General features: G+C 28.6%; 1 protein-coding gene across 1 annotated transcript; it reads right to left on the bottom strand.

Annotated features, from left to right (window-relative positions):
- Positions 1-1,994: 1,994 nt before the first annotated feature.
- LOC110650758 (disease resistance protein RUN1-like) lies at positions 1,995-11,173 on the bottom strand. Its single transcript, XM_058130692.1, has 7 exons — positions 10,611-11,173; positions 9,217-9,521; positions 8,742-9,138; positions 8,354-8,635; positions 7,283-8,263; positions 6,383-6,886; positions 1,995-2,441 (listed from the first exon to the last, which is right to left on the bottom strand). Exons 1-7 carry the CDS (start codon positions 11,154-11,156, stop codon positions 1,995-1,997), a joined length of 3,462 nt encoding a protein of 1,153 aa, XP_057986675.1. The 5' UTR covers positions 11,157-11,173.
- Between the last annotated feature and the right edge of the window lie 14,186 nt (positions 11,174-25,359).

Genomic DNA, 25,359 nt, shown 5'->3' with positions numbered 1-25,359 from the left:
CTTATAAAACTTTTGGCACTAGTTTCACTCAATTTGCAACTTTGGAAACCAAGTTATGGCATTTTTGCCAAAACTGGTTAAGCATACCAAAGGAACAGTGTTTTGGTCAATTTCTGGGTTGGCAGTTTTAGTGACCCAACTTGTGCTAACAATTTGACTTGGTTAAAGGCAAAAATGGGTCAAGTAGTCTTCATGAAAAGTGTAGCCCTATGTCTATGCTTTCCATTTATGTAAATTTTAGGTTATTTGGACAAGTATAGAGAGAGTTATGACCAAATGAACACGTACTATTCATTTGGTCATTTTCTGGGTTTCAGTATTTGGTCATCCGGGTTTGGGTAGAGAATTGGTTATGATTTTGATAGAATTTGGGCATGGTGTCCACATGAAAAATGGGCTATTTTAAGTCTAATTTCACTTCCAATTGACCTCATACAAATTGGAGTCATACATTTTCAGTTATGGTTCAATAAAGGGACTGGACTCATCAAGTCCCAACCTGCAGAAAATCAAACACTCCCAATATCTCAATTCCTCTAACTCCCTTACTTCAATTTGCATGCAATACACTTCTATAAGTAGCAATCTCAACTCAATAGGTCAATTTCAAGCATTTACATAAGGTTCTCAATCATTTACACAAACCCTAGTTTTCAAAGTTTCAAATTTGCACAAACACTACACAATCAAACTTCCAAACATTTAAACTCATCACACATTCTCATGGAGCCATTTTTCATCACTTAAAAGCAACAAACCTCAAGTTCCATGGTTGCCAAAAATTCAAGGGTTCTTTCCTCAAGATTTTCTTTTTATTTTCATGGTATTGGCTAAATATGCTTTTCATGTTTAATAAAGAGAAGAAGAGGGATTAGTGCACTAACCTTACTTGAGCTTCCCAAACTTCAATTTTCTTGCTTCCTATGGGTGTCTGTAGCTTCCTTAGGGTGTGGGGAGGATTTTTAATGAAGTGAGCTATGGGTTTTGATGTGTGGAGAAGGGGAGATTCAAGCTTGAAGCTTGAACAAAAATGGTGGGAGAGAGGATTAGGGTGGACGGCAAGAGAGAGAGAAGGGATGGAGAAGATGACTTTGGTTGGTGAGTTTTTGTCTCTTATGCTATATATATATATATATATATATATATATATATATATATATATATATATATATATATTTATGTGTACTTAATTTGTTTTAAATTTTCATAAACCTTTTTCTTTTCTTTTCCTTTCTTTTCTTTTCTTTTCTTTCTTTTCTTCTCATTTCCCTAATTCAAATTCATAAAAATAATTTGTGTTAATTATTTTTATTCTCTAAATTTTATTTTGATATTTAGGTCAAAATTCACCTCTGGGAGTGAAATGACCAAAATGCCCTTCATGTGCATATCGGGTTATTTTTACTATTTTTGTACTAATTAATAAATTCTCTAAATTTTTTTTATATTTTATTTACATTTATTTCTTCAATTTATGCCTCCTCACTATAGTTTAGGTGTAGTTTTAGACATTTTGACTATCCGAACAGATATTATTCGTCAGAAAAGTAAAATGTACGTACTACCTATGGTGAGGGCGTTACAGCTACCCCACCTTATCACCACCACCACCACCATCACCTTGTTACCATTATCGCTATCACCACCACCACTACTTAATCACAACTATCACCACTTAGCTACTGCCACATCTACCACCAGCTAGTCATTACCACCATCACTATCTCATTTTGCCACCACCACCGCCTAACAATCATTTTCGCCACTACCACCATTACTTAATTAATATTACCACCTGACTACCGATCAGTGCAAACACTAACACTTATTATTAATATTATAAAGAAATTAAATATTAAAATCAAAATTATCATTACATTACACTACTTATATTTTTATTTTACAACCAAACATAGGAATGTAATGAAAATTATATTACATTATATTACAACTTTAATTTCATTACATAATTGATTATATTACATTACATTATGCTATATCAAGCGTAACCTAAGTGTGGTTTGATTGGATAAATGAATATCAGTACTGTTATTCCCTTTCTCAAAAAATGAAGCCACCAGTGTATTGCCATTTTTGTCTTGGCTTCCTAACCCATTGTTAGATGAGCTCAACTGTGGACTTGAAGCGAAATGATCTACATGCAAAGCTGAGGGAGAGCTAGTAGATGAATCTTCTAAAGAAGTTACAAGTGGCTTGCATGTCATAGAGGTGGGCATCACTTCACAATAATATTTAATTAGAGTTATGTGAAATTTAGCTTCTCCCATGTCCTCAGCAACCTTTTTGTGTACAAACTTAAGCAAAGAAGTAGAAACTAGAATTCGTCCAGCATCCAAACATGTTTTCTTGGAAGTATAGTCATCAATGGATGTGAATTCTTCAACAAAAGAACTTAGCCAAATAAAGAAGTTAGGAGACCACTAATAAAGGAATACCATGGCATCTTACTCACATACACCGATTAGAAGGAGTAAATTTCTCTTGCCAAGGAATTAAGGATGAGAACCATTGTGGCAACTAGCCATTTGATTATCCAAAATTTTATTAGCAGTATTTTAGAGGAAACTTCATCAATTATCTGTCTCTATAAGTTAAATACGGGTGTGATAATATTTACTTTCATGTTATGGATGATTGTAGATGAGATCCTACGCATTATTATGATCATGAATACAATTATAAATATTTGTTATAGGTGTAATTGATTATTCAATTCTAACTTTATGAGTCAAATATTCATTCTTATTCTCTCTTTTTTCTTATAGCAATTACAAGACCTAACAATTTGTTATTATTATATTATAAATGCATTTTAAGAATTAAGAAACAAAAAAGTTTGAAAATAAATAGATTTTGCTCAAAATGCCTTTAACCTATTATAATATATTAAATAGATTTGAAATTATTTGCATTAAACAATATGACAATAAAAAATTTTAAGATATCAATGTAGTGAAAATGAAAATTTTATAATGATAGTGGATTGAACTATAAAATACATTTTAAAAATTATTATTCTTTTAATTTTATAAATAATATTCTTTCTGAACATTAATCTACTTATGCAATCTCATTGTGCAAGTTAATATTATTTTAATTAATAAAAAAAATGAGTGACTTTGAGCAAATTTAATTCAATGAGTTAACATGTATTTATTATTAATTTATTTTAAATTTTAAATATTTTCACCATTTAAAACTTATTATTATATTTTTTATGGGTAAACTACAATTTAGTCCTTGAGTTTTGACAAAATCCACAACTTATTTTTGTATTTTCAAAACCAAGCAATCTAATTCCTGAGATTTGAAAAAACTTACAACTTAGTCCCTGCTATTAGAATTTTGTTAAGTTACCATTAATTTTAGCAAAAATGATGAAAATACCCTTATCTTTATTTTTAATCTGAAAATAATTTAGTCTCTAAAGTTTTATTTTCTTAATAATTTAGTCCTTAAAAATTTGTTTTATTAACAATTTAGTCATTGTATTTTGGAAATTTAGTCCATTAAAATAAAAAATTTTAAATTTAAATTAATAAAATATGGATTAATTACTTTAAGGTCCTTAAAAATTTTGGTTAATTACAAAATATCCATATATGTTACAAATTAATATTATAAATATTTATAAAAAGCCTTATGTCATTATTATTTTAATAATATAAAAAGAATTATATATGTGTGTGTGCATATATATGTCAATTTACAATATTTTCATATTATATGTATACATATATATATATATATATATATATATATATATATATTTATATAAGTATTTTCAAAACCAAGCAATCTAATTCATGAGATTTGACAAAACTTATAACATAGTCGATGCTATTAGAATTTTGTTAAGTTACCATTAATTTTAGCAAAAATGACCAAAATACCCTTATCTTTATTTTTAATTTGAAAATAATTTAGTCTCTAAAGTTTTATTTCCTTAATAATTTAGTCCTTGAAAATTTGTTTTATTAACAATTTAGTCATTGTATTTTGGATATTTAGTCCATTAAATTAAAAAATTTTAAATTTAAATTAATAAAATATGGATTAATTACTTTAAGGTCCTTAAAAATTTTGGTTAATTACAAAATATCCATATATGTTACAAATTAATCTTTAAAAATTATAAATATTTATAAATAAGCCTTATGTTATTATTATTTTAACAATATATAAAGAATTATATATGTGTGTGTGCATATATATGTCAATTTACAATATTTTCATATATATATATATATATATATATATATATATATATATAAGTATGAATATGGATGCAAATTGTTATTAAAATAAAACTTCAAGAGCTAAATTGTTTTTGGACTAAAAATAGAGTTAAAAAGTATTTTGGTATTTTTGCTAAATTCAGTGGGGAATTAATCATAATTCTAATGGTAGGGATTAATTGTAGGTTTTTTAAATATCAAGGACTAAGTTGCATGATTTTAAAACTATAAGGACTAATTTGTAGGTTTAACTAAATTTTAGGGACTAAATTACCAATAAAATAAAATCTTAGAGACTAAATTGTTTTCATATTAAAAATAAAGTTAAGGGCATTTTGGTCTTTTTTGATAGAATTAATGGTAATTAACTAAAATTCTAACGGCATGGATTAAGTTATAGATTTTATCAAATTTTGGAGACTAAATTGCTTGGTTTTGAAAATAAAAGGACTAAATAATAGGTTTTATTAAATCTCAGGAGCTAAATTGTAATTTACCCTTTTTTAATAAATTACGTTTAAGTTTAAATTCAGTTAATATTATACGTTAATAAAATAATACAGAAATGATAAAAAAGTAATAGTAATTCTTAGATTAATAAACATTTTACTTATATAATTAAAGCAAATTAAAATTAATATTTTAATTTAAATAATTAATAATATAATATTTATAATACTATAATAATATTATATCATAAATAAAAATTAATTAAAAAATTATATATAAAAAATTAAGGGTAAATAATACTTCATTCCGAGGTTTGATATCTATAATTTAGTTCTTATAATATTATATGTTAATAAAATAATACAAAAATGATAAAAAAGTAATAGTAATTCTTATATTAATAAACATTTTACTTATATAATTAAAGCAAATTAAAATTAATATTTTAATTTAAATAATTAATAATATAATATTTATAATACTATAATAATATTATATCATATATAAAAATTAATAAAAAAATTATATATAAAAAATTAAGGGTAAATAATACTTCATTATAAAACCTATAATTTAGTTCTAATATTTTTAAAAGAAATAAAATTAGTTCCTAAAGTTTGGCTAAATTTATAATTTAGTCATTCAATTTAATTTTCCATTCAATTTGCTATTAATTGTTGCGAAAATAATTAAAATGCCTTTAACTCCATATATTTTCTAACTTAAACAATTTAATCTCCAAGGTTTTTTATTATAACCAAAATAGTTTAAATCAATACACTATTTTGTTTATAAAATTTAAATTAAAGGATTATAGTACAAAACATTAGGGACTTAATTATTTCAGTTAGAAAATATAGATTAAAGAGATTTGATCATTTTTACTATAATTAATGGTCAGTTAGATGGAAAATTAGACAAAGGGACTAAATTGTAGGTTTTGTCAAATTTTAAGAATAAAAATATTTACTTTTAAAAATATGTAAACTAAATTGTAGATTTTATCAAGTTTCAGAGACTAAATTATAATTTACTAAAAAATTAATTTACTAGTCTATATAACAAGTGCAATAATATGCCATGTACGTTATAGGCGAAACTAACAAAACAAGTAATAATAAAAGGAGCATAACATTGGTTTTCCTAATTAACATCTCTCAATCGAGGCCCATGATCGTTTCGATTGCAATTCAGCAAATTTAAACCTACGATCCAATTAAAAAAAAAAAAAAGTGTCAATTGAGCAAAAAGAGTGACTAAAAGAAAAAGAAATCTATTAACAAAAAATAAACAAAATAAATTTTTAACTGAAACAAAATTTTAATTTTTCATGTAAAAAAGGCAATTTCTCAAAAGAAAATTGAAAAAAAAATAATTTAATATGTGAGTAGTGTGTACACACAATCATTTTTCTAATTAAATAACCATAAAGAAAAACAATTATTGTGTATTTTACTCACTTAATTTTTCTATTTTTTTCTCTTGTCGAATTTTGCTATGAAATCTCAATAACCAAACATACTATGTAATGAAAATTTGACCAAAGGAAAGAATTATAAAGAATATAATTACCTATATTTGTCAACATAGGTAAATAAATGCAAATATCTACAAATCAAAATGTATAAAGACTGACGATAAGTCATTAAAGCCAATGCGCTTGTTAAACGTACCTCTGCAATAGTTATTCCTAGGAGACCCAAATTCTCAAAAGGCTCATCGCACAACATTAATTCCTTAACATCTTCATCCTCATAATATATTAGACGAAGTCCACAATTCTTCACCTCTAACTGGTCTGAAAAAAATGACGCCTTAAGTTGATTACATCCTTCCAACTGATCTAGACAAGTTATGGAGCTAACCCAAATTTGATCAGAAGTGATGCATAAATCTTGAGCGATTTCCATCGTACAGCGACCTAGAAACAAACTTTGTTCCGATGGCAAATTGTATGCATGCAAGTCACAGACAACAGTACAAGTATCCACTGAAGGAGGCTGATCATGATGTGATCTAAAAACTCCAGATAAAGAGAATCCTCCCCATCCGCAATTCAACCAATAAGGAGGTAGCTGCACTTCTAATGAAGACCCCGAGCCTTGATTGTTGAACCACACAGGAACTTCACTTGAGGCTAAACACAATGATATAAGGGTGTTTGCACTAAGGAGTCCCTGAGCGAAAATTATTACTTAACAATTAACATGTGTAGCTTTGCAGCAATATTCTAAGGGAAAATAAAAATTTTTTGGTGGATGCATGTGTAATTGGATAGTTATTTAGTAGTTGAGTTGGAATGCACAAATTCTAAGGTTCTTTGGTAAGAAGCCAGAATGCACAGAATGAAATTTGCTATGGGCCACAAAGATAACATGAAAAAGGAAAAAATACATAATATCTTAAAAAAAGAGAAAGTAAGATAGTGTGTGTGTGTATTTATATATATATATATATATATATATATACACCGAAAAATGTGCTTTTTTTTTGTGAAAAATCTATGGGCCCCCAAGATGTGTGTGTGTGTGTGTGAGAGAGAGAGAGAGAGAGAGGAAGAGAGAGAGACTGACCAGAGAGGGAGAGTTATGCATCAATAAGAAATGTAGGTAACTCATTAGCCTTGCAAGTGGCGTACGATTTTGGCCTTGAATCTCAATCAACCTTACCCATTTTATAAGAGTGAACGATGAAGTTCTTGAAGTGCTTGCTTCAAATGGATTTGGAATACTTTCCTGTGTATTTAGACATTCCGCACTAAGTTGTAAAACGGTTGATGAAAAATAACGCAAGGACTGAAGCTTCTTGCAATCAACGAAGTGAAGGTTTTCAAGTTTAAAATTTCTACTTATGCTTGTAGTTAGTGAAGTTTCCAAGCAAGAGCAGCCCTCCATACTAAGATGTTTGAGACCCGAAGGAAGATTATTTGGAAATGATCGAATCCTCTTACAATTGCTAAAACGAACAGCAAAGAGTTTAGAGAGTTGACTAATGCTTTCAGGCATGCTTACAAAATCATTTCCGCTTAGATCTAGATATTGTAAAAATGGGAAACAACTTAGATCATAAGGAATCATTGCATCCGTAAGACCGCAATGACTTAGATTAAGTCTCCTAAGAATGCAAAAACCTCTTAAAGAAGGCAACTCAAAGGACATGGCAGGTGTAGGTTTCTTAGGCATTGGCCACCAAGGGCAAAGACAATCCCATGGCTGAGCTAATGGCAATGATGTTGAACCGATTCCTACTATTTCAAACACATCCACAGATGTCATATCCCCTATGTTATCTGGAATTTCTTCAAGATTTGAGCAGCCACTTAATATAAAAATTTTAAGAGACTTCAAATTATACAGGCTACTTGGAAGAGCTGTAAGGCTTTTGCAATACTTCATGTTCAGTAAAACAAGCCTTTCTAGAAGTCCAATAGAATGGTGTACTTCAAGTAATCCGGCACAACATTCAAGAATCAACTCTTCAAGAAATGGGATCTCTCTAAAGTCGGGTGTCTTGATTAAATTTTTGGAGTAACTAAGATCAATTATCTTCAACAACTTTAAAGGTTGTAAAAGATATAGAAAGGAAATCAGAAGAAACCGTAAGACCAGAGTAATAAACTGATATAAGGAGTTAATTAAACATACTCTTACTCCCTTCCATAATTGTTCAATTATGCTATAAGACAAATGGAGCTCAACCATAAGTTGATCTGGTTGAAAAGTTTGTGGCAAAGATTTGAAAGGATACCCACGCCATTCCAAGTACCTTAGTTCATTGGAAAGATATTCAATGTCTTTGGAGAGGTTTAAATTGCGAAGTATGAGCAATCTGAGAGCTTTCAACTTCCATAAGGCTTTAGAAGTCATGTATCTGTCTCCTTGATCAAACATATAATCCAGGACTACACCTTCAATTAGATTTGTTCCCTAAAAAATCAAAGGCAACAATTAGTGGTGAAAACAACTGAAAGACTTATAACATTTATAATGGCAGTTTATCAAATGAAATTCTTAATTATTGAGTAATACTAACTGTATCATTCATTAAGATGTGACCGACATCCTTATAATGCCATAGTCTACTACATCGTCCAGGCTCTTCTCGACATTCTCGATGAACAATTTCTTGACCCATTTCTTCAAGCAAATCATGCATCCACACTCGGTTGTCTGAAATAGTAATGAGAGATTTATCAATGAGCTCCCTTATACCAATATCTGGGTATAATCCACCACTTTCCAGTACTTTCATCACATAACGTTTCATTTTTCCTTTTAAAAAGCATGCGATGTCAAGAAATATATATATATATATATATATATTTTGTATTTCCTCCAATCCATCAAAACTTATTTCAAGCTTACTTAGAATGTTTTCATTGGGAATTTCTTTCAACCTCTTCAATGCACTGTTCCATTCTTTCATAGATCTATCATACAAGGAGGAACCCAAAACACTAAGCGCTAATGGGAGGCCACCTGCATAGTTTACAGCTTTGTTGGATAGCTCCATGTAATCTTGTGGTGGACAATCGTTCTTAAAGGCTTTCAAGCAAAAGAGTTGAAGGGCTTCATGATGATTTAACTCTTCAACCCTATATTTTTGATCTACTTCATGTTGGATCAACAAATGTTCATCCCTTATCGTTATTATGATTCTACTTCCAACTCCAAACCAGTTTTCATCTTTTTTTCCAACTAATAATTCTAATTGCTCCAACTCATCAACATCATCAAGAATGACCAAAACCTTCTTCCGAGATAGCCTATTTTTTATGTGATAAACTCCATTGTACACACCGCACACATCTAACTTTTAAATTTCAATTAATATTATTTAATTTTTAGTGGACAATCATTTTCCATAATTGACTATCAAAACTATTGCATTTACAATGTCACTAATCAATGACTGCCACATGTACTAATCAATGACGTTGTCAACCAAGTCGTCTGAGTTTGACTGGATTTCACAAGTTTTGATCGAACTTTTCATAGACTCATTCTTATAATGTAATTTCCTATGATGACTATATAACACAATCATTTCATGCTATAAATAACATTAAAAATATCAAGTGTTCAGTTTTGTTCAATGAATATAGCCACAAAAAAAAAAGTTTAATTTTTGAATAAAATTGACTTGCTAAAGATTAAATAGAATTACTATTAATTTAAAAATATTATAAATATTTAATATTATAAATTACTAAATTTAAAATATATTGACTTAAAATTAAAAAACTTGTTCAATTTACTTCAAATTAAAATTTTTCAAAACAATAATGAAAAATAAATTTAATTCAAATTATAGATTAAAAATCTAATATTATGAAATATATATATATATATATATATATATATATATATATATATATATATATATATATATATATAACATGAGTATGAAGAAATTTCGACAAGGGAAAGATTCCAACAATAATAATAATGAGATTATGAAAAAAAAAATTATTTTAAATTGATGAAAAGAATGATCTTGTCAAATAATTTAAATTTCAATGAATAGAAATTGATGATGATAGAATTAATAAAGAAAAAAAAAAGGTTAAGAGGCAATGATAGTTTGAATTTTTTTTTTTTTACAAGAGGGTTTGTATTTTACTGTTTATATATAATTATTTCAATACAGTAATAAAAAAATTATTTTTTTTTATAAAATTAATAATGAATCCATTAAAGCTTTTAAAATAATCGAGTGATTCAGTGCCCCATTAAAATTTGATAAGAGTAATAAAAAAATTAATTTTTTCAAAAACTACTCCTATACCCTAAAAAATTTTAAAATTTCAGCAGCCAATTGGTCGAATTGATGCGGGTTTCAGAAATATGGGAAAAACTGAAATGCATGAGTTTAGTGAGGGAAAATGCTAATTAAAATAACTAAAAGCAATGGGATATATTCTGACCTGTCTTGTAAATTCCATCCAGAAAGATTGGCCACTTGAGTCATAGCAAGTCTCCACCGTTGCACCCTCTCGTCGTTCTGCTGATAATGTTCAGAGTCATTTTCAAAACTCCCATTCTGTTTTCGAACTTCTGATGGATTCACATCATAGAAAATGGGCAAAACTATTTGGTTGCCAGAGTTCTTGCATTCTAAAATTTTTACGAGTTCATCCAAACACCATGTTGAAGAAGCGTAATTTTTTGAAAAGATGACAAGAGAAATTCTGGAGCTTTCAATTGCTTTGAGGAGTTCTTGAGAAATAGTTTCCCCTTTCTCAAGTTCTCGATCATCCTTGAATATTATGATTCCTTTTTGACGAAACTCTTTACACAAATGACTGATAAAATTCTTACGGGTATCTTCACCCCTAAAGCTAAGAAAAACATCATATTTCCATTGTTGAGAAGAAGAAGAAGAAGAAGAAGAAGAAGAAGAAGAAGAAGAAGAGGAAGAGTTTTCTTTCATGGCCTTAAGAGCCATGAAAAGCTTTTTAATAGTTTAAACGGGAAGCTTGATGGGTCATTTGTTACGTCTTTCTTCTATAAGCATAGCTTGGTATTTATAGAATCTATTTTCCATTGTGCAGTGCACTTTCCTAAAACCTAATTAAAATTATATTTTGTTGTGACAAATTGGAAAAGCTTTCTTCTCTCGTTGTGACAAATTCAAAGTCTTTTAATTTTACCTTTGAAATTGAAAGCAAAGTTAATTAAGCATACAGCATAAAAATTGGGCTAATTATATGTTGCTATTGGGTCAATTTACTCTAATTTTTAGCTGTATACAAAGGAGAGAGAAAGAGGCACGTAAAGGTTACTTGCTTTAAATGTTAAATTTTCTTTTGATCCTTAATGTTTTATGGAAGTAATAACTAAGTTTTTACATTTTTTAATATTTTTTGAAAAATATTTTACTAAGATAATATTGTGAAAAAAAATTTGATGTTATAATTATTGAATATTTAATTTCGATTTTCGATTTTAAGATGAGATTGAAAGAGTAAAAGAATGAAATAAATTTTTATTTTACTTTCAATTAATTTTTTCTATTATTGTTATGGTTTTTTTAGGAGGTAAATTATAAAGACAGGGTAGAAAGATAAAGTTTACAGAGAAATAACTTTTTATAAATTTTGAGTAGACAATTATAAAATGTAAAAATTTTTATTTAGTCCCTGAACAAGTCATGTAGTACACAGTTAAAAATGAAGACAAATTAGCTCAATTTATCAATTTTAAAATATAACTAATTATTCAATTTTTATATTTTGTACTTGATTAAATTTTACTATCAATTTGAAAGATCAAATTAATATTTAGTTTATATATCATGCATTATGATTATTTTTTTGACAAATAACTATTATTCAATATTTAATTTGTCATAGCGAATTATCATTTAATTAATTAATAATTAAAGAGTTCATTAAATATGCAAAATTTTTAAAATTATAGTATTTCAAAATATTAAACTTTGTAAAATTATAAATAATTTGTAACTAAAATATGTTAATTTTATCTCTTAATAATAATAATAATAATAATAATAATAAATGATAATAATAATAATAGTAACCATTATTATTATTATTATTATTATTATTATTATTATTAAATGATGATCACAATCGTGCACATATAGTGTACTTTCAATATATACCTTACACTATGACCCTGTCTTTATGAATATTTTTTTCCAATAAGAACATCCGATGCCTTCACATTCATCTGATATCAAAAGTAAAGCCCCTTGTAGCTGCTGCTAAAAAAAAAATAAAAAAATCTGGCTGCCTTAACCTTAGCAACTGTTATCTCTGTAGGATAATCTCAAAATTTTAATTTAATATTACATATTTTTCTTCCACACACACACTCACTTAAACTTTATATATATATATATATATATAAAGTTTAAGTGAGGAGAAGCTCTCAGTTCAGATTAGGATATACTACCAATTCTATTAAAAAATTATAGTACAGTTTATAAATCAACCACCCAGAAAAATAGTTAATCAAACTTGAATTCTCAAATCATATAATAAAACTTTTATTGAGTTTTATCGAATAAGCCAATCCTTACTAGTAAAATTAAAATATTTTAATCTTTATATAATTGTCCTAAACTAGAGACCACAAATTAAAAATTTGAGGAATTAAAATGGACTTTTTTTAAAATAAAATCAAGACGTAACATGCTCGCATGATGAGGAAGTTTGTGGTAATTGTTGAAAAAATGGATTAGACCTAACTGCACTCGGAAAGTTACCTTAAGAGGAGATTTAGATTAAACTAATGTTTATTTCTCTTACTCTCTTTGTTTACTAGAGGAGTTTTTTCATCAACAGAAAATTTAGATTGTAAGCTAGGTGTATGGGGTTGAGTCTGTTGACTCTGGGCGATCTCTCTTTGGTTTTTCCCTTCTTGTTTCTTCTCTTTTTTCTTTAATAATTTTTCTTTTTGCATAAAAAGAAAAGAGAAGAGATTTAGTAAATCTTATATTTAGCTCAAAGTCATTATCCCAAATCAATGTGGGACAACACACTCCCTTCACGCCTAAACATGAACATCTAAAGCATGAAATTTACAGGTAAACACATCTGTAAGTAGCCTAACATTAAAGCAGGGTAGGCTCTGATATTATATTGAGAAAATAGACGGGGTCTACCTCCACTCCAAAAGCTAGCTCAATTGGAGGAGATTTATCCAAATATCTTATATTTAGCACAAAATCCTTATCGCAAACCAATGTGGAACACAACCAATAAAGTTGTTAATTAATAGTTGAAATCTTAAGCGAAAGTGAAAGATACAGCTTGAGCGGCGATGGATTTAGAAAGAGGACTTATTTAGCATCATAAATTAGAGGTTGTACAGGAAGTTTTAAGATAAATGGATGTGGTTAAACCAATATGGAACAACAATAACCAGTAAAGTATTAAATTATACTTATATATTATTTAAAAAATTGTACTATAAAAGCTACCCCTTTCTAATTAGGTATATGTATATGCTAATATAATATCGTATATATTGTTCTTGGCCCCTCATTTAATATATATATAGAGAGAGACTCTAATAATAATAATAATAATAATAATAATAATAATAATAATAATAATAGTTTATTATTATAAAGTGAATATATATTTAGAATATTCTAAAAGTAAAAATATTAAAAATAAAGATACAAAAAAGAAAAAGACAATTAATTGGAAATGACAAAAGAAAAAAAAGCTTAAATGACAATTTAAAAAAAAAATTTTGTGTAAAGTTATGTATTCTTTAATTTCTGTCTTTTATTTTGACATAGCTAAAGAATGGATTGCTTGATAAATAAGTTTTGGTCACTTTTTACTTGATTTGTTTATTGACCCATGCTCTTTGATCTCTCTTTACATATTCTTCGAACTAGAAATTGAATTAAAAAATTATAATATTTAAGTACTTAAATATATGTTTTAAAAAAATAATCAAATGCATAAAAATAAGTTAATTTTTAAATAATAATAATAATATATTATTATCGGGATAGGTTTGAGGGATTCAAAATGAGAAGACATTTTCCGCATTCTTGCCCTATGAATATCGGAATTGGGATGAGGTCATAGTGAATTGAATTACAGTAAAAAACACTTGTCATACTTAATTTTGGCCCCCCTCATACCTATTCCTATGTTCGCGCCTGAGAGAAAGATACAGCTTGAGTGGTGATAGATTTAGAAAGAGGACTTATTTACATCATAAATTAGAGGTCCTATAGGAATTTTTAAGATATATTGATGCGATTAAATCAAAGTGGAACAACAGTGACCTGTAAAGTTATTAATTAGTAGTTGATGTCTTAAGCAAAAGTGAAAGATACTGCTTGAATGGTGATAGATTTGGAACGAGGACTTATTTAGCATAATAAATTAGAGGTCCTATAGAAAGTTTTAAGATATATGGATGCGATTAAGTCATTTTTTGAGTAATATTTGGGCAGCAAGACTTGAAAATTAAGTCATTTTTGGAGTAATATTTGGGCAGTAATATTTGACATTGTGAGATATTTTTGTAGAAATTAAAGCATCAACAGATTTTATTGCCCAAAAAAAAAAAAAATCAACAGTTCAAACAGTTTCAAAAAGTCACCTCTAGGTGGGAAACAATTTTGGAGCTACCTCAAAAAGGATGGTAAATAAGTTTTTGGGAAAATTAGGTAAAGTCCCCCAACCTGTAAACATGTTTTCAATATTATAATTTTTATAATGTTCTTCTTATTATTTTAAAGAAACTTTATTGAGATAATTTTTTTATAACTTATAATTTATGTATAATATTTAAATTAAAATATTAATTTAATTAATTTATATATATATATATAAATATTTATTTATATAAAATAATTACACTTTTAATTAAATTATGTTATTTGAATTAAAAGATTATATATATAAAGATTTCAGTCAAATCCAAGATAAATATAAAGATTTAAAAGAACAACATTAACAATGTTATTTGAAATTCTAAATCAACTTAATAAAAGTTTTTTTTTATTGGATACTCACCTCCATTTTAAATTAAAAAATTAAAATTTTTTTTTATTACCTAAACAAGATATTTTCAAATTTATAAATTTCAAATTCTAAATTTTAGATTCAATATCTAAAATTTAAATCTAAATCCATAAATCCAAATACAAGCTAACTTCTTTTTCCATCTTTTTCTCAAAAATGATAATGTTTGACATGAAATTTGACAGTGACTTAGAGTTTGAATTGCATATAGAAAGAAAAAGAAAATTGGATGAAGACTGTGTGTAGGAAAAATGCTAAGGAAAGTACGTGAAGACTGGTTCAAGAGTATGCACAGGGAAAATGCTAAGTGAAAATTGGATCAAGACTACAAAATTCTGAGAAAGTGAAAATTGGATAAATTTTGATTTGAAATCTAATAGTGGCTCTGAGTTTGAATTGCATATCAAAAGAAAATGATAAGAAAGTGAAGATTGGATCAACACAGCGCAGGGAAAAATGCTGAAAATTGGATCAAGATCATGTACAGGTAAAATGCTGAGAAATTAAAAATTGGATCAAAACTAGAAAATGTTGAGAAATTGAAAATTGGATAAAACTAAGAATGACAATGAGTTGAGTATTCTCGGATAATTGATCAAACCCTATTGAAAGAAGCTTGAGTATTATATAATGAAGTTTGAGACAAGTTATGATTAAGAAAATAATACTCACATTGAATTTGAATTAAGTTTACATTTTATATATTACGGGTGCCCATTACTCGAATATATTTATATAAATAAATAATTATATATATATATATATATATATATTGAATATTTTATTTTGAATAAATAGAATTTAAATATTTTATAAGATTATTAAAATTTAAAATATAAATAATTAGTAAATTTTTTTTTTAAAAATTATTAACTAAAACATATAAAATCAAAAGGATTCAAGTAATATTTGAATAATGATAATCGAATTTTAGATGAGTGCAGATAGTTTAGAATAAATTCTAATCGAATTCAAAAGGAATTTGATATTAAAATTATTAATTAAATTTAGATAAAGTGATTTTTACAAATATATGTTGCTATCTCAAGACTATGTACAAAGAAAATGCTAAGAAAAGTGAAAATTGGTTCAAGACTATGTATAGAGAAAATGCTAAGAAAAAATCTCTTCAAATATTACTTTAAAAATTAAGAGTACTTTGAAACACAAATTTTAGATTTTTAAACTTTAAAAGCCTTACTCATTATCTTAAAAAATTTCCTCTCAAACAGTGTGATGCCCCTCACTCGTCTACAGTGTAGCCGAGCGATGAGTGCCACATTCGGTGCCGGAGCATCCTATCTTGTTTTATCATATCTATTGTAAACTTTTGATGTTATTTTAAACATGTATTCTATGTGTAGAATTTTTTTTTTTTTGACTTATTTCTGTGGAGACCCGGACAGAGTCTCTTCCGTTTTATTAGCATCTGGCGGGTTCCACTATCACCTGTTAACATATTCATAGTCATTTCACATATTTTCATATCATATTCTCTTTTATCATATCATTCACAACTATTTATGAGATCTCAAACGGAAGTATCATCTATTGCATTCATATGGAAATTCATAGATAATAAATTACAAGTTTTCATTTCAATCTCAAGTTTAATTTCAAGTCCAAAATGAAATACATCATAAACTAGTAATTACATCATGACTAAACATAATGAACCAAAATACTAGTCTATACATGGGCCCTACCAAAATACAAAAGACCAGTGAGGTGACTCTGGACAGTGGCAGATCTGGTCAGAGCTCTGTCAGTGCACTACTGGTGCTGCTGCGGCTGATCTCTAGTATCTACGCAATGGAAAACCAACGCGCTAAGCATAATGCTTAGTGGTGCATAATTTATAATAATAATAATTTAACAATTTAAAATAATATCTGCAACTCATAATTTCTGGGTCTTTTATTTTTTTTTATTGCTCTTTGGAAGCAATTAACATTATCGGGATCTTTTATGATTACTTATTGTATTTTAAGTGTTAATTAATTTTTTTATCAGTGCCCAAGAAACCTATAATAAATTAAAAAAGCTGGATGCACGGGTGTATACTGGTTAGACAGCCGTATGTCTATCCAGTATATGTCTGTCAGGCACGAAGCCAGCTGTCAGGCACGAGACCCGCTGTCAGGCTTGTAAAGCCAGAAATAAAGTAGGTACAATGGCCAGTAAGTAGGCATATAGCCTGTAGAACAATCATACCAGACATATATTGTCAGTTCATGATTTTCTCGGTAGGCAGTACTGCTATCTGTAGTCCCTAATTGGTATATCAATTTATCCAACTAAATAAATAAGTCTAGGTATACTATGGGCAATTAAATATTTTTAATTAATTTAGCACTATTCACTGTTACAATTTTCTAGTACTATTCATTGGTACCATTAATTTCATATTAATAGGACATTAATCCTAATTTACATATTCATATCATTTTTAATATTTAATTTTCCTTATGAGTATTTTAATTATCATATATAGCATTTTTCCCATGAACCTTTCTTTAGGTTCATGTTGATGTGGTATTTTTTATCTAGGAATTTGACTAGGTTAGGATGTCTATTTATTCATTCTTCCTTCATAACAATTGCTCCTCTATGTTTAAACTTGAATTTCAGTTTTTGAATCACTTATAGAACTCAAGTTATGGTCAAAATACCAAAGGAACAGTATTTTGGACAATTTCTGAGTTGGCAGTTTTAGTGACTAAACTTGTGCTAACAATTTGATTTGGTTAAAGGCAAAACTAGGTCAAGTGGTCTTCATGAAAAGTGTAGCCCTATGTCTAAGCTTTCCATTGATGAAATTTTAGGTCATTTGGACCAGTATAGAGAGAGTTATGACCAAATGAACACGTACTGTTCATTTGGTCATTTTTTGGGTTGGCAGTTTTAGTGACCCAACTTGTGCTAACAATTTGAATTGGTTAAAGGCAAAACTGGGTCAAGTGGTCTTCATGAAAAGTGTATCCCTATGTCTAATCTTTCCATTGATGAAATTTTAGGTCATTTGGACTAGTATAGAGAGAGTTATGACCAAATGAATACGTACTGTTCATTTGGTCATTTTCTGGGTTGGCACTTTTAGTGACCCAAATTGTGCTAACAATTTGAATTGGTTAAAGCAAAACTGGGTCAAGTGGTCTTCATGAAAAGTGTAGCCCTATGTCTAAGCTTTCCATTGATGAAATTTTAGGTCATTTGGACTAGTATAGAGAGAGTTATGACCAAATGAACACGTACTGTTCATTTGGTCATTTTCTGGGTTGGCAGTTTTAGTGACCCAAATTATGCTAACAATTTGAATTGGTTAAAGGCAAAACTGGGTCAAGTGGTCTTCATAAAAAGTGTAGCCCTATGTCTAAGCTTTCCATTGATGAAATTTTAGGTCATTTGGACCAGTATAGAGAGAGTTATGACCAAATAAACACGTACTGTTCATTTGGTCATTTTCTGGGTTGGCAGTGTTTGGTCATCCGGGTTTGGGCAGAGAATTGGTCATGATTTTGACAGAATTTGAGCAGGGTTTCTTCTTGAAAAATGAAGGTTTGGATGTTCCAAAACACCTTCAATTGGCCTCATACCAATTAGAGTCACACACTATCAGTTAGGGTTCAACAAACACACTGGACTCATTGAGTCCCAACCTGCAAAAAATTTGACACTCCCAAAATTCAATCTCCACCTTCTCCAAACTCCAAATAAGCATACATGTCACTTTTATTATCATCAATCTCAACACAACTAGGTCAAACTCAAAAATGTCACAAAATCCTCAATTTCAAGTGCACAACCCTAATTTCAAAATCAAATTCATATATATAACCATGAAATCAGTTCCCACATATAAGACCTTGTTAATTAACTTCCCTAACTAAACTAAAACTAACAAAATCCATCATTTTCATGGTTCCTCTAGGGCTGCTGAATTCAAGGGTTTCTTTCCCAAATTTTTCTTTTTAATTTCATGTAAATCTTCACTTAGTTTAGCATGATTTTCATGCTTAAAGAAGAGATTAAGAGTTTTGAGCACTAACTTTTTTTTTTGTAACTTGTTAAACTTCACTTTCCTTGCTTCTTTTTGGTATCTATAGCTTCTGTAGGGTGTGGGGAGTATTTTTAATGAAGAGTGTTATGGGTTTTGGTGAGTGAAAGCTTGGGAAATCAAGCTTGGAAGCTTGAATATCAATGGAGGAAATGGGGACCAAGGGTGGCGGCACAATGGAGAAAAAAGAAGAAGATGGAGAGAAAATGTTGGTGGGTTTTGTCATCTTATGGTATATATATATATATATTCTATTTATGTATTTTAATTTTTTTAATTTTTCATAGGCCATTTTTCTTTTCTTTTCCTTTCTTTTTTTTTTCTTTTCTTTTCTTTTCTTCTTCTTTCTCTTCTCATTTCCCTAATTCAAATTCATAAAAATATTTTATGTTAATTATTTTATTTGTCAAATTTTTAATTTGACATTTAGATCAAAATTCATCTCTGGGGGTGAAATGACCAAAATGCCCTTCATAGTGCATATCGGTTTATTTTTATTATTTTATTTTCTCAAAATTTTTTCTATATTTTCTTAACATTTATTTCATCAATTTATGCCTCATCACTATAGTCTAAGCGTAGTTTCAGACATTTTGACTGTCCGAATAGACATTGGTTGTCGGAACAGTAAAATGTACGGACTACCTATGGTGAGGGTGTTACAAACAGAGGATAAAAGGATTTCTTCTCTTTTCTTATTTTATCTTTAACTAAGGTTATATTATTTATTTATTCATATGATTGATTATTTTATATAAAAAATTATTAAAAAAGTATCAAATTTAAATTTTAAAACTATATATTACGAGAAAAATTTTTAAATAATAAATTAGCAACCAAATTAATAATAAAATTGATTCTGCTTAATTAAATTAGAAAAATGTATTGGATATCATTTAAATACAATCAATCAGACCCGAGTAATGCTTCAACAGCTAACTTTGTGCTATAACAATTTTTATAACAGACCCTTGATTTTTATAATATCGTGGTTGCCTCACTACAACAAAAATGTCTATAACAATATTCAACAAATATTATTATAAGTTTATATTTTTTTTTTTTATAATTTTTATATGTCAGTATCACCATATGTTAGAGCAACATTCTAATAAACATTTGCATAAAAATTATGGGAGAATATTTTTAATAAAAACTAATTATGAGAAATAGTGAAATTCTTTACTTTTTGGTAGAAGACATAGTGAAGTAAAATATTATTAAATACCAATGATGTGACATGGAAAGTAATCCATATAGTCGATTAATTAATTAATTAATAATGAATATTATTTTAAATTAATTAATTATGAATTAGATCCATAGAGTCGAATAATTAAGAATTTCAAAAACACTTCTTAAAAATCGGAACAAACATTTAATGACATTAAAATGAATAAAAGAATCTTCCAGAAGAACATATCGAAACTTAATTTATAAATAAAACTAAACTTAAAATAGCAAATCATATATATTAATTCATGTTTGAAATTCATCTTAAATAATCATATTATTAAAGGGCATAAATCCATTTTTTGTTTCCATATTTCAATGAGCTAATGACCACTAATACTCTTATACATAACATATTCTTGCCTTAAACATATTCTTATCTTAAACACTTATTTATAACAAAGGTTGTAATTTGAAAATTAAATATTCTTAGCGTTCACATGCGTAATAAAATCCCAGCTTAAAATTTTTAATGCATAATTCTGGCCATGAGGTTTCAAAAAAAGTTTCTTCTTGATATTTAAAGAAGTAGAAATTTATAAAATTACAAAAAAAAAAAGAATAATAAAAGTCTAGATATTTCAATGTCCAAATATGTCTAACCTGGAATATTTAAATATTTATTAAAATCAATAAAAGTTCACTTATTGTATTTATATCAAAGACTAAATATTATGATAGGCACCACACGAAAAAAATAAATAAATAATGATCTATTGCAAAGTACGTACTCATTGTTAGGTAAATATTAATGATTTCACTCAGAAATTGTATGACATGCTTATGGTTGTTAATCAAGAGTTGTGAACGATTTATGAAAAGCATTCTCAATTATTTGTTGTTGCAAGGATGTTGAACATCAAGTCAGAATATTATTTGTCCAAAAGATGTATTGATGAACTCTGTCATTTTGTGAAAGAGTTGTTACCATTTGATAATGTTATAATGGACAACTTCTACAGCATAAAGAAGTTTGTCCAAGGCTCGGGACTACTGGTGGAGAAGATTCACTACTGTAATAACAATTGTATGGTATATACCAAACAATTGCATGTATGACATGTTGGGTTGAATACAATGAATTAACAAGTTGCAAATTCTATTACCATTGTTGGTACGCAAGGGACAGAAGAGGATCTGCTACACAAAATAAATGTCCCATATAAGAAGCTGTAATACTTTTCACTCACTCCAAGGTTGTAAAGATCATATGCATTGAACGAAATGGCTAAGGAAATGAGATGGCACGCGGAGCATGAGACTAAAGATGGGGTATTGTGTCATTGTTTCAGATGCTCTTACATGGAAATATTTCAATCAGATGCATCCTTCAATTTTTCATATTATACTCCTTAATAATCAAAGGATAAACTAAAATAAAGATAAATAACTATAAAATGCGAGTGCAATCTTATATTTGTCACACCCTGCTTCTAGAAAGGAAGAATAAAAACTACTACTGATGTTCCTTCTTACTGCTGCTGCCCTTTAGCCATTTCCAGCTTTCCTGAAGTTAAAACCACCCCCTAGCAGCTTCCTTCTGTCATCTATAAATCAAGAAACGTCCTTTAGACTTTGATTTGATCAGCTATTGAAGGAAGACTGACAAAAATCTAGCTTAGGGATGTTTCAAGAGCAGGTTGGCAGCCCGAAAGCTCCTTAATTTCTGAAGTTTTGATGTTTAATTTCACAATGGATGTTGGGTAAGTGATTTCTACCATGGTGTTATTCATTGAGTTTATACTCGCTCAGTTATTTTCATATTTCAGAGCTTTTGGTGTTTCTTGTACTAGTAGTCCTTTGTCTTTAGTAGCTTTCAGGTCTAATGGAGGTTTGGCCAACATGCTTCATGTGAAATTTGAGATCCTTTTTGGGACTATCTTATATGTGTATGTTTATGTTGCCTGATTATTAGGTTGTAGACATATTCTTTTTAATCCTGATATTTTGTTTGAATGTCATTCTTTTTTGTTTTGGTAAGCAATAAATTTTATTAAAAGTATGAGATCAAAAAGGAACCTAGCATACCATTTTCCAACTAAACCTTGGCACCTAACCTAGAAGAAGGCATGCTGAAGAGAAAAAGAGTAGAGAAAAGACACAAAACAAGAAAACCAAGGCCTACCTAATGCAGCCTGCAAACCAAACAACATAGGCTATTGATGACAATGAGAAGGGAACTGGCTTGTTGCCTAAGGACCTCAAAGGTTGACAGAAAATTGAAGAATGAATCTATTGTCAAGACAAAATTCATCTAACCAAATAAACCAATGTCAAGACATTGCCCAAGATTTGTAGCAAAGATCAAAACGGGCAGCAGCAGAGCATGAGATGGATAACGGGCAGCAGCAGAGCATAACCTAGAAGAATCATTTGTCTCACCTCCTCCTATTCACCAAAATGGAAGCCCATCGTATTTGGATTATTATCCTACAAAATTACTACCTCTAGTTGCTAAATACTATCGAGCAAATAGCTTGAGAAGATCAATATCCTTATCAGAGGCAGATTTCACCAAGTCAGATTAGAGCTTATACCTTATGCGATTCTTTAACAATCTCTTCAACATTGTTTTGATTGTTGGATAGTAGGCCTATATGGTTGAGGCTCCCATTGTCCACATTCACGAATGCTAGCTGATTTTCTTCTTCATTTTCTAGTGGGCTTTTGTAATGGGTCCCCACTACAGCCACTTGTGTTTCCTCGGCCACCTCTACAGTTGGAAGTAAAACGCTAGGCTCTAGTCTCCTTTCAAAATTGTCTAAATTTTAATGGGCTACTACTGGGAATAGGTCCAAATAATTGCTATCACCCGTACAGATAAGCATAGCATCACCCCCAAGCCAATTGCCGCGTAGCTGTCCACACTCTATTCTATGGTCATGCAGCGTATCCTCACAACCACTAAGGTTATGTTTAGTAAAACATAATTAAAATTGTAATGTAATTATAATTATATTATAAATTTGATTATATCATTTAGTAACATAAAAAAATTTTATGTAATGAAATGACAATTATATATTGTAATCAATTATACTTAAAGTAACGTAATAGTCATTGCATAAAAAAATTAATGTAATCATAATTATTTTGATTTTTTTTTTCCATTTATTGTTAATACTACCACCACTACTATCCGGCTACCACTACCACTATTCCACCTTGTTGACACTGCCAGCACCACCACCATCACCTTGTTACCATGGTCGCTATCACCACCACCACTACTTAACCACAACTATCACTATATAGCTACTGCTACATCTACTACCATCTAGTTATTACCACAACCAGTATCTCATTTTGCCACCACCACCATCTAACTATCATTGTCGCTGCCACGACCATCACTTAATTAATATTACTACTTGACTACTGATCATTGCAACCACTAACACTTATTATTAATATTATAAAGAAATTAAAAATTAAAATCAAAATTATCATTACATTACACTACTTACATTTTTATTTTACAACCAAATATAGGAATGTAATGAAATTACATTACATTATATTGCGACTTTAATTTCATTACATAATTGATTATATTATATTACATTACGCTTTATCAAACGTAACCTAAGTGTAGTTTGATTGTATAAATGAATATCAGTACTGTTATTCCCTTTCTCAAAAAATGAAGCCACCAGTGTATCGTCATTTTTGTCTTGGCTTCCTAACCTATTGTCAGATGAGCTCAACTGTGGACTTGATGCGAAATGATCTACATGCAAAGCCAAGGGAGAGCTAGTAGACGAATCTTCTAATGACAGGTGGCTTGCATGTCACAGAGGTGGGCATCACTTCACAACAATCTTTAATTAGAGTTGTGTGAAATTTAGCTTCTTCCACATCCTCAGCAACATTTTTGTGTACAAACTCAAGCGAAGAAGTGGAAACTAGAATTCGTCCAGCATCCAGACATGTTTTCTTTGAAGTACAGTTATCAATGGATATGAATTCTTCAACAAAAGAACTTAGCCAAATAAAGAAGTCAGGAGACCACTAATAAATGAATACCATGCCATCTTACTCGCACATACCGATTAGAAGGAGTAAATTTCTCTTGCCAAGGAATTAAGGATGAGAACCATTGTGGCAACCAGCCATTTGATTATGCAAATTTTCATTAGCAATAATTTAGAGGAAACTCCGTCAATTATCTTACTTTATAAGTTAGATACGGGTGTGATAATATTTACTTTCATGTTATGGATGACTGTAGATGAATTCCTATGCATTATTATGATCATGAATACAATTATAAATATTTGTTATAGGTGTAATTGATTATTCAATTCTAACTTTATGAGTCAAATATTCATTCTTATTCACTTTTTTTTTTATATGGCAATTAGAAGACCTAACAATTTGTTATTATTATATTATAAATTCATTTTAAGAAATAAGAAACAAAAAAGTTTGAAAATAAATAGATTTTGCTCAAAATGCCTTTAACCTATTATAATATATTAAATAGATTTTGAAATTATTTGCATTAAACAATATGACAATATAAAATTTTAAGATATCAATATAGTGAAAATGAAAATTTTATAATGATAGTGCATTGAACTATAAAATACATTTTAAAAATTATTATTCTTTTAATTTTATAAATAATATTCTTTCACAACATTAATATGCTTACGCAATCTCATTATGCAAGTTAATATTATTTTAAATTATAACAAGAAAAGGACTTTGAGCAAATTTAATTCAATGAGTTAACTTGTATTTATTATTAATTTATTTTAATTTTTAAATATTTTCACCATGTCAAACTTATTATTATATTTTTTATGGGTAAACTACAATTTAGTCCTTGTGTT

This window comes from Hevea brasiliensis, chromosome 12 (assembly GCF_030052815.1).
Source record: "Hevea brasiliensis isolate MT/VB/25A 57/8 chromosome 12, ASM3005281v1, whole genome shotgun sequence".
Lineage (NCBI taxonomy): Eukaryota > Viridiplantae > Streptophyta > Magnoliopsida > Malpighiales > Euphorbiaceae > Hevea > Hevea brasiliensis.
This window is presented reverse-complemented; position numbering and strand designations above follow the sequence as displayed.

Coding starts and splice junctions, on each gene's coding strand:
- LOC110650758 (XM_058130692.1), bottom strand. CDS start 11,156: ATGGCTCTTAAGGCCATGAAAGAAAACTCTTCCTCTTCTTCTTCTTCT. Junction 9,522..10,610: donor AATATATCCCATTGCTTTTA/GTTATTTTAATT, acceptor GAAATTTAAAAG/TTAGATGTGTGCGGTGTGTA. Junction 2,442..6,382: donor TAGGAATAACTATTGCAGAG/GTACGTTTAACA, acceptor TTCCTTTATTAG/TGGTCTCCTAACTTCTTTAT.